Raw genomic sequence first — 11,044 nt, forward strand, 5'->3', positions numbered from 1 at the left:
TAGAGAAAAATTGTGTTGAAAGATGTTAGTAGCAATGATGCGGATTGGATCCGTGATCTGAGGTTTATCCTCATTGCTGCACAGAAGAATTATGTCCTTGATGCACCGCTAGGTGACAGACCTATTGCATGAGCAGATGCAGACGTTATGAACGTTTGGCTAGCTCAATATGATGACTACTTGATAGTTTAGTGCACCATGCTTAACGGCTTAGAATCGGGACTTCAAAGACGTTTTGAACGTCATGGACCATATGAGATGTTCCAGGAGTTGAAGTTAATATTTCAATCAAATACCCGAGTTGAGAGATATGAAGTCTTCAACAAGTTCTATAGCTAAAAAATGGAGGAGAATCGCTCAACTAGTGAGCATGTGCTCAGATTGTCTGGGTACTACAATCGCTTGAATCAAGTGGAAGTTAATCTTCCAGATAAGATAGTGATTGACAGAATTCTCTAGTCACCATCACCAAGTTAGTAGAACTTCGTGATGAACTATAATATGCAAGGAATAACAGAAACAATTCCCAAACTCTTTGTGATGCTGAAATCAACGAAGGTAGAAATCAAGAAAAACATCAAGTGTTGATGGTTAACAAGACCACTAGTTTTAAGAAAAGGGCAAAGGAAAGAAGGGGAACTTCAAGAAGAACAGCAAGCAAGTTGCTGCTCAAGTGAAGAAGCCCAAGTCTGGTCCTAAGCCTGAGACTAAGTGCTTCTACTGCAAAGGGACTGGTCACTGGAAGCGGAACTACCCTAAGTGATTGGCGGATAAGAAGGATGGCAAAGTGAACATAAGTATATTTAATATACATGTTATTGATGTGTACTTTACTAGTGTTCATAGCAACCCCTCAGTATTTGGTACTAGTTCAGTTGCTAAGATTAGTAACTCGAAACGGGAGTTGCAGAGTGAACAGAGACTAGTTAAGGGTGAAGTGACGATATGTGTTGGAAGTGGTTCCAAGATTGATATGATCATCATCGCACACTCCCTATACTTTCGGGATTAGTGTTGAACCTAAATAAGTGTTATTTGGTGTTTGCGTTGAGCATGAATATGATTTGATCATGTTTATTGTAATACGGTTATTCATTTAAGTAAAAGAATAAATTGTTGTTCTGTTTACATGAATAAAACCTTATATGGTTACACACCCAATGAAAATGGTTCATTGGATCTCGATCGTAGTGATACACATATTCATAATATTGAAATCAAAAGATGCAAAGTTAATAATGATAGTGCAACTTATTTGTGGCACTGCCGTTTAAGTCATATTGGTGTAAAGCGCATGAAGAAACTCCATGCTGATGGGCTTTTGGAATCACTTGATTATGAATCACTTGATGCTTGCGAACCATGCCTTATGGGCAAGATGACTAAAACGCCGTTCTCCGGAACAATGAAGCAAGCAACAGATTTGTTGGAAATCATACATACTGATGTATGTGGTCCGATGAATATTAAGGCTTGCAGCAGGTATCATTATTTTCTGACCTTCACAGATGATTTGAGCAGATATGGGGATATCTACTTGATGAAACATAAGTCTGAAACATTTGAACAGTTCAAAGAATTTCAGAGTGAAGTGGAAAATCATCGTGACAAGAAAATAAAAGTTTCTACGATATATTCGCAGAGGTAAAATATTTGAGTTACGAGTTTGGCCTTCAATTAAAACAATGTGAAATAGTTTCACTACTCACGCCACCTGGAACACCATAGTGTAATGGTGTGTCCGAACGTCATAACCGTATTTTATTAGATATAGTGCAATCTATGATGTATCTTACCGATCTACCACTATCGTTTTGGGGTTATGCATTAGAGACAGCTGCATTCATGTTAAATAGGGCACCATCTAAATCCGTTGAGACGACACCGTGTGAACTATGGTTTGGCAAGAAACCTAAGCTGTCGTTTCTTAAAAGTTTGAGGTTGCAATGCTTATGTGAAAAGTTTCAACCTGATAAGCTCAAACCCAAATCGGAGAAGTGCGTCTTCATAGGATACCCAAAGGAAACTGTTGGGTACACCTTCTATCACAGATCCGAAGGCAAGACATTCGTTGCTAAGAATGGATCCTTTCCAGAGAAGGAGTTTCTCTCGAAAGAAGTGAGTGGGAGGAAAGTAAAAAACTTGATAAGGTAATTGTACCTTCTCCCTTATTGGAAAGTAGTTCATCACAAAAACCTGTTCTTGTGACTACTACACCAATTAGTGAGGAAGCTAATGATGATGATCATGTAACTTCAGATCAAGTTACTACCGAATCTCGTAGGTAATCCAGAGTGAGATCCGCACCAGAGTGGTACGGTAATCCTGTTCTGGAAGTCATGTTACTAGACCATGACGAACTTGTGAACTATGAGGAAGCGATGATGAGCCAAGATTCCGCGAAATGGTTTGAGGCCATGAAATCTGAGATATGATCCATGTATGAGAACAAAGTTTGGACTTTGGTTGACTTGCCCGATGATCAACAAGCAATTGAGAATAAATGGATCTTCAAGAGGAAGACGGACGCTGATAGTAGTGTTACTATCTACAAAGCTAGAATTGTCGCAAAAGGTTTTCGACAAGTTCAAGGTGTTGACTACGATGAGAGCTTCTCACTCATATCTATGCTTGAGTCTGTCCGAATCATGTTAGTAATTGCCGCATTTTATGAAATCTGGCAAATGGATAAACAAAACTGCATTCCTTAATGGATTTATTAAAGAAGAGTTGTATATGATGCAACCAGAAGGTTTTGTCAATCCGAAAGATGCTAACAAAATGTGCAAGCTCTAGCGATCCATCTGTGAACTGGTGCAAGCATCTCGGAGTTGGAATATACGATTTGATGAGTTGATCAAAGCATATAGTTTTATACAGACTTGCAGTGAAGCCTGTATTTACAAGAAAGTGAGTGGGAGCACTACATCATTTCTGATAAGTATATGTGAATGACATATTATTGATTGGAAATAATGTAGAATTATTCTGTAAAGCATAAAGGAGTGTTTGAAAGGAGTTTTTCAAAGAAAGACCTTGGTGAAGTTGCTTACATATTGAGCATCAAGATCTATAGAGATAGATCAAGACGCTTGATAAGTTTTTTCAATAAATACATACCTTAACAAGATTTTGAAGTAGTTCAAAATGGAACAGTCAAAGAAAGAGTTCTTGCCTGTATTACAAGGTGTGAAGTTGAGTAAGACTCAAAGCCCGACCACGACAGAAGATAGAAAGAGAATGAAAGTCATTCCCTATGCCTTGGCCATAGGTTCTATAAAGTATGTCATGCTGTATACCAGATCTATTGTATACCCTGCACTGATTTGGCAAGGGGGTACAATAGTGATCTAGGAGTAGATCACTGGACAGCGGTCAGAATTATCCTTAGTGAAATAAGGATATGTTTCTCGATTATGGACGTGACAAAAAGGTTCGTCGTAAAGGATTACACTGATGCAAGTTTTGACACTAATCTAGATGACTCTAAGTCTCGGTCTAGATACATATTGAAAGTGGGAGCAATTAGCTAGAGTAGCTCCATGCAGAGCATTGTTGACATAGAAATTTGCAAAATACATGTGGATCTGAATGTGGCAGACCCGTTGACTAAGATTCTCTCACAAGCAAAACATGATCACACCTTAGTACTCTTTGGGTGTTAGTCACATAGCGATGTGAACTAGATTACTGAATCTAGTAAACCCTTTCGGTGTTGGTCACATGGCGATGTGAACTATGGGTGTTAATCACATGATGATGTGAACTATCGATGTTAATCACATGGTGATGTGATCTAGATTATTGACTCTAGTGCAAGTGGGAGACTGAAGGAAATATGCCCTAGAGGCAATAATAAAGTTATTATTTATTTCCTTATTTCATGATAAATGTTTATTATTCATGCTAGAATTGTATTAACCGGAAACATAATACATGTGTGAATACATAGACAAATAGAGTGTCACTAGTATGCCTCTACTTGACTAGCTCGTTAATCAAAGATGGTTATGTTTCCTAACCATGAACAAAAGTGTTGTTATTTGATTAATGAGGTCACATCATTAGTTGAATGATCTGATTGACATGACCCATTCCATTAGCTTAGCACCCGATCGTTTAGTATGTTGCTATTGCTTTCTTCATGACTTATACATGTTCCTATGACTATGAGATTATGCAACTCCCGTTTACCGGAGGAACACTTTGTGTGCTACCAAACGTCATAACGTAACTAGGTGATTATAAAGGAGCTCTACAGGTGTCTCCAAAGGTAGATGTTGGGTTGGCGTATTTCGAGATTAGGATTTGTCACTCCGATTGTCGGAGAGGTATATCTGGGCCCTCTCGGTAATGCACATCACATAAGCCTTGCAAGCATTGCAACTAATGAGTTAGTTGTGGGATGATATATTACAGAATGAGTAAAGAGACTTGCCGGTAACGAGATTGAACTAGGTATTGGATACCGACGATCGAATCTCGGGCAAGTAACATACCGATGACAAAGGGAACAACATATGTTGTTATGCGGTCTGACCGATAAAGATCTTCGTAGAATATGTAGGAGCCAATATGGGCATCCAGGTCCCGCTATTGGTTATTGACCGGAGACGTGCCTCGGTCATGTCTACATTGTTCTCGAACCGTAGGGTCCGCACGCTTAACGTTACGATGATAGTTATTATGAGTTTATGCATTTTGATGTACCGAAGTTAGTTCGGAGTCCCGGATGTGATCATGGACATGACGAGGAGTCTCGAAATGGTCGAGACATAAAGATTGATATATTGGAAGCCTATGTTTGGATATCAGAAGTGTTCCGGATGAAATCGGGATTTTACCGGAGTACCGGGAGGTTACCGGAACCCCCCGGGAGCTATATGGGCCTTAGTGGGCTTTAGTGGAAAGGAGAAAGGGGCAGCCCAAGGTGGGCTGCGCGCCTCCCCCCTCCCCTAGTCCTATTAGGACAAGGAGAGGTGGCCGGCCCCCTCTCTCTCTTTCCCCCCTCAAGGAATCCTATTCCAACTAGGATTGGGGGGGGGGGAATCCTACTCCCAGAGGGAGTAGGACTCCCTTGGCGCGCCCTCCTTGGCCGGCCGCCCCCCTCCCCCTTGGCTCCTTTATATACGGAGGCAAGGGGGCACCCTAGAACACACAATTGATCAACGTGATCGTTCCTTAGCCGTGTGCGGTGCCCCTTGCCATCATATTCCACCTCGGTCATACTGTTGTAGTGGTTAGGCGAAGCCCTGCGTCAGTAGAACATTATCATCGTCACCACGCCGTTGTGCTGACAGAACTCATCCCCGAAGCTTTGCTGGATCGGAGCCCGGGGAGCGTCATCGAGCTGTACGTGTGCTAAGAACTCGGAGGTGCCGAAGTAACGGTGCTTGGATCGGTCGGACCGCGAAGACGTACGACTACTTCCTCTACGTTGCGTCAACGCTTCCGCAGTCGGTCTGCGTGGGTACGTAGACAACACTCTCCCCTCTCGTTGCTGTGCATCATCATGATCTTGCGTGTGCGTAGGAAATTTTTTGAAATTACTACGTTCCCCAACAGGCCCGTCGGAGAGCTCTCGCCGGTGCGCATCGAATGGGGGTTTTGGACGGGCCAGTGGTGGTCGGAGGCGATGACGAGGAGCTTGGCCGAGATGGCGGGAGCTCGGGCAAACGCGTCGGCGGCGCTGCGGTGGGCAAGCAGGCGAGCTAGAGCGCTAGGGAGGGCCGCGGTGCGGTGAGTGCATTGGGCACGTCGGGCAGACCATTTGGTCGCCGCGGATTATTTAATTCTTTACTGTTTTCTTTTACTTAGCTTCTGTTTTGTTTTACTTTTAGTAGAATTTAGTTTTATAAAAACATGATACTTGCACCTATATATCAAATTAGGCCACTGCCACAAAAAGTTTGGCACTTATTTAAATTAGTTTAGAATTTTTATAATTTTAAAAAACATTTAAACTATTGTTTTGGCCCTGCTTGAAATGTTTTAGGGCACTTAAGCACTTTATAAAATGTTGATTTCTCAACCATAATTATCTATGAATTATTTTCCACATGGTGAACATTTTTGTTTTCATGTTTGAAGAAATAATTTATTTGACTTTAATTTTAGATTTGAAAATGGCTTTGATTTTTATCAAATGGCAATTTAGCTTAGTTGAACCTGATGACATGGCACCATTAGTGTGAGGTCACTGTAGCATGACACTGGAGGTGTTACACGCTGCAATTGCATGCCGGAGGTAGAGTTGCAACTGGGAGAAAAAGGTTTAGACCCCGAGTTGTGTGTCCATGGTGAGCTCGCTACTGGGACAAAAACTGGGCTGAGCCTCGGTTGCATATCAAGGATCGGCTTGCAACTGGGACAAAACTGGGCCGGGCCTCGGTTGCATATCGAGGATGGGCTTGCAACTGGAACTTCCAAATTGCATGTTCGGGATGAAATTTCAACTGGGGACAAATATGGGTCGCACCCCCCTCCCTAGTTGCATATTGAGGTTGGATTTGCACTTAAAAAATGCAGACTCGGTTGCATGTTCGGGGTGGAGTTGCATTTGGAACAAAAATGTTACCCCCTCCATCAAAAAAGGTTGCATGTTAAGGGTAGATTTGCAATTAGGACAACAACAAAAAATACAGGTCCATAGTTGAGGACTTCTGGTTGTGGAACCACGAAAAACGACATCTTTAGCGCACGATCTGCATACAGGATGCTCATTACTTACGTCGTAAGGCCTGGCTTGATGGGAGATCGGAGACCCCAAATAGAAAATAAGAGGAGAAGGCGTGGGTTAGCATGTGGAAAGTTCAAGTCCTGTCTAAGGCGATGGAATACTACGATTACGCAGATGAAAGCGGGCCAGCATGGATTGGGATGAAGAGAGGCCACGGGCGGTCGGACGGCAAGCTCGACGCCGCGGTGACGGAGAAGCGGCAGAAATGCGACGACAGTAGTTGGAAGGCCGTCGCCGCATATGGACCGGTGGTGGGGACGAAGCGAGCCTTCGAACGATCCGATGATTCATTTGACTTGCCGGTAGATAAAAGGTACAAGTGCAACTACTGGGAGGACCCTGCTTACGCGCTGATCCTGGAACTAAGCGGGGGAAGTAAAGCCATGACCGCCGCTCTCATCAATCAGAGCCAGCGCACCGTCAAGGAGCTCGAGGACTGGTGCGACGAGCTTCAGGCGGCGCGCAAAAGCAAGATGTAATTCGATTCTAGTATCTCTTCTCTTCTTTTTTTCTTTGGCGGAGAGGCGGACAATTTACACGCAGTACCTTTTAGTTTTCATTACGTCCAAGGAATTTATGTATGGAGTCTTTTTTTTCTTCTTATGTGCATGAAGTTTATGTACTAGTAGTATACAGTGTAGACGTTTTTACGGTTTAAATTAAACAGCAAAAACATCTTACATTAGTGTGTTTTTGCAGTTCAAATTAAACTGTAAAATCGTCTTGCATTAGTTAGTGTATAGAGGGAGTGTGTAATTTTCTTTTCTTTTGAACGAGTTTATGTATGGGAGTTAACTCACGAAAATTTCATCTCTAAACACACAAATACTACTACCCCAGTGTCAGGAATCCCTCGCTCTCTCTCACGAACTCACACTGACAGAGATGAACTCAGGATTTTTGCGTCGCGTAAGCCTTGCGACTTTTCTGTCTTTCTCATTCACTTCTTATTCTGTTACAGTGAAGGAAAACGGTGGCTGGTAGAGATCCTACCTCGGCGCCACGATCTGGCTCACGCTCGCGCCATCCCACGAGCACCAAGACCGGGTCCTAGCCCTACATGCACGGCACGCACAGAGCGGCTCATGCCTAACTGAACTTAACTAAAAATAAAGGAAATAAGGAAAGCAAAGCTACAACTATCCACGACTAGATTAAGTTGCCAACAAATCACCCCCTAATCTTGTCGTTGTGGTTTTATTTCCTAAAGACTTCAATCATGCCGATCCTCCTCCTCAGCCCCTGGAACGCCAGTCGCCCAAGTCCCTTAGTCAGAGTATCAGCAAGTTGATCATTGGTTCGAACGTAGTCGATGTCGATCTTTCCTTCCTCCATGCACTCCCGAATGAAGTGGTACCGGTTGTCGATGTGCTTGCTCCGCTCATGGAAGACAGGGTTCTTCGACAAAGAGATCGCCGATTTGTTGTCGACGAACAGTTTTGGCGGCACTGTCTCCTTGTCCAACATTTCTCCAAGTAGACGCGCCAGCCAAATTCCTTGACACGCAGCAGTGGTGGCTGCAACATACTCAGCCTCACACGAAGAGATGGCCACCACTCGTTGCTTCTGCGACTGCCAGCTTACAGGGCTCTCACCGAGGAAGAAGATGGTGCCCGTCGTGCTCTTCCGATCAACTATATCCCCGGCATGATCTGCATCACTGAATCCTGTCAGCTTCGGCTCGCCAATCCCGCGCCTGAACTCGCATCCATACTCCAGTGTGCCTGCTATATAGCGCAGCAGATTCTTCACCGCAGCGTAGTGATCTGCGACAGGGGTCTCCATGAACCTACTCAGATAACCCACCGCGAAACTTATGTCAGGCCTAGTGTGCGTCAGGTACCGCAAGCCTCCGATGATACTCCGGTAGTACGTGACGTCCACTGCATCCCCGACGCCAACCTTGCTCAGCTTCAGTCTTGGTTGAATTGGTGTGCTGAGGGAGTTGCAGTCTGCCAGCCCGGCCCGCTCCAACAGCCGCTTTGCATATGCCGTCTGACAGAGTGTGATCCGGTCGCGCTCCTGGTGTATTTCAATGCCAAGGTAGAAACTGAGCTTGCCCAGGTCACTCATGCGGAAAAGCTTGGTCATCTGCTGCTTGAAGCTTGTGACCTCCTCCATGCTCACGCCAGTGATGATGAGATCATCCACATAAACCCCAACGAGCAACAGTGAACCTCCCGTGCCCCGCCTATACACGACGTGCTCTGACGGACAGCGTTCGAAGCCGAGTGTGATCAGACTGTCATCCAGCTTCGCGTTCCACGCCCTCGGAGCTTGGCGCAGACCGTACAAAGCCTTGCGGAGGCGCAACACCTTGCCTTCTTCTCCGGCCTGCACGTATCCCGGCGGTTGCTGCACATATACCTCCTCGAGCAGGTCGCCGTTCAAGAACGCCGACTTCACATCCATGTGGTGCACCTGCCAGTCGTGGTGCGCGGCGAGGGCGATCAGCAAGCACACCGAGTCCATCCGTGCGACCGGCGCGAACACTTCCTCATAGTCGATCCCTTGCCGCTGGACATATCCCTTTGCAACCAACCTCGCCTTGTGTTTGACCACGGTGCCCAGAGCATCCTTCTTTAGTTTGTACACCCACTTTAGCCCGATGGCGTGGTGCCCAGGCGGGAGCTGGCACAACTCCCAGGTGCGGTTGTCGACGATGCTCCGCATCTCCTCTTCCATGGGGTCGCACCACCCCTTCACAGATTTGGCCTCGTTGTATGACGCTGGTTCTTCTGCAGCTAGCAGATAGGAGTGTTGCTCTTCTTCCTCGGCAAATAGGACGTAGTCAGCCAGCTGTGTGTTCGGCTGCACTATGCCCTCCTTGGCTCGGGTGCGCATAGGATGCACGTTGACCGCTGCTGCTTGTCCAGCGCTCGTCTCCCAGCCCTGCTTGGTGGACTCGGGTGTTGATGGCGTTTGCATGCTCGAGGGTGTGGGCGTTGCAGCAGCCGCACAGGGTGACGCGGATGGCAATGGCATCGTGGGCACCGCGTCGAATGTGTCCGTGGTGACCGCTGGCCAGTACGCCTCTTCGATGACGAACGAACCCTGAACAGGTGCTGGCTCTTCCGCTCCCTCGGGCTTGCTCCAGTCCCAAGCGGCCTGCTCGTCGAAGATGACATCCCTGGAGACGTGCACCTTCCCTGTCGCCGGATGATACACCCGGTACGCCGCGGTACCGGGTTCATACCCGAGTAGTACCATCGGTTGGCTCCTATCGTCCAGTTTCTTTGCATTTGGGCGCGTCGTCTTGACGTGGGCGAAGCACCCACAAACGCTCGGAGGTGATGGACAGCAGGCCGCTTGCCGCACCATGCTTCGTACGGCGTCATCTTGGCCACAATCTTGGTCGTGGAGCGGTTGAGCAGGTACACAGCCGTGGTGACTGCCTCTCCCCAAAACTGCCCAGGGACACCCTTCGCCTTCAGGAGAGTGCGCGCCATGCCGACGAAGGTCTGATTCCGCCGCTCGACCACGCCGTTTTGCTGGGGAGAGTAGGGAGCCGTAAGCTGTCTCTTCACCCCCTGATCCGCGAAGTACTTCCCGAGGCTGGCGGAGGTGAACTTGCCTCCGTGATCCGTGCGCAATGCCTTCAGACGGCACCCTGACTCAAGCTCTGTAGCTGCCTGAAACTGCTTCAAAACCGTTGCTGCTTCGTCCTTGGTCGCGAGGAGCCGCAGCCACATGAACCTGCTCTTGTCATCAACCAGCAGCAGGAAGTAGCGTTCCCCCCCCGGCGTAGGGGGAGAGATTGGGCCGCAGATGTCTGCGTGCACCAGCTGAAGCACCGCTTCCGCACGGTTCAGCGCCTGTTGCGGGAACGACGCGCGTCACTGCTTGCCGGCGAGACATGCCTCGCAGACGCGGTCTGCCTCGTCGATCGGAGGCAGGCCACACACCATTTCCTCGCGGGCGAGGCGATGCAGGGCCTGGAAACCGATGTGGCCGTACCGCGCATGCCACCGCCACGCGTCCTCGCCGCCGTGCACCGCCAGACACACGGGGCGCGCCGGGTTCAGGCGCAACACGTACAAACGCCCCTGTGTGCGCGGAGCCCGCGTGATCAGCCGCCCGTCCGGGTCTCGCAGTTCCAGGACGCCGTGGTTGATGCGGGTGTCGTAGCCGTTCTCGTCCAATTGGCCGACGCTGATGATGTTGCTCTGCAACCTCGGGATGAAGTAGACTTCTGATAGAACGAGGTGCTCGCTCGTGCGGCTCTTGAAGAGGATCGTTCCCCTCCCCTCGATTTGCACCGCCGAGCCGTCGCCCAGCTTGACCGAGCCGTGCACGCCTGTGTCG

The 11,044-nt window shown here is 47.4% G+C and overlaps 1 protein-coding gene across 1 annotated transcript; it reads left to right on the forward strand.

Annotated features, from left to right (window-relative positions):
* The first annotated feature begins 6,831 nt into the window (after positions 1–6,831).
* On the forward strand, positions 6,832–7,218 carry LOC147978535 (uncharacterized). The gene has a single exon (XM_087516624.1). The coding sequence runs from the start codon at positions 6,832–6,834 to the stop codon at positions 7,216–7,218; it is 387 nt and encodes a 128-aa protein (XP_087372750.1).
* Positions 7,219–11,044: the final 3,826 nt, after the last annotated feature.

Source organism: Triticum urartu, chromosome 3A (genome assembly GCF_056163025.1).
Source record: "Triticum urartu cultivar PI428250 chromosome 3A, HENAU_Tu73, whole genome shotgun sequence".
Classification (NCBI taxonomy): domain Eukaryota; kingdom Viridiplantae; phylum Streptophyta; class Magnoliopsida; order Poales; family Poaceae; genus Triticum; species Triticum urartu.

What these genes read in the sequence shown, in the direction of transcription:
- LOC147978535 (XM_087516624.1), top strand. Translation starts at nt 6,832, where the DNA reads ATGGAATACTACGATTACGCAGATGAAAGCGGGCCAGCATGGATTGGG.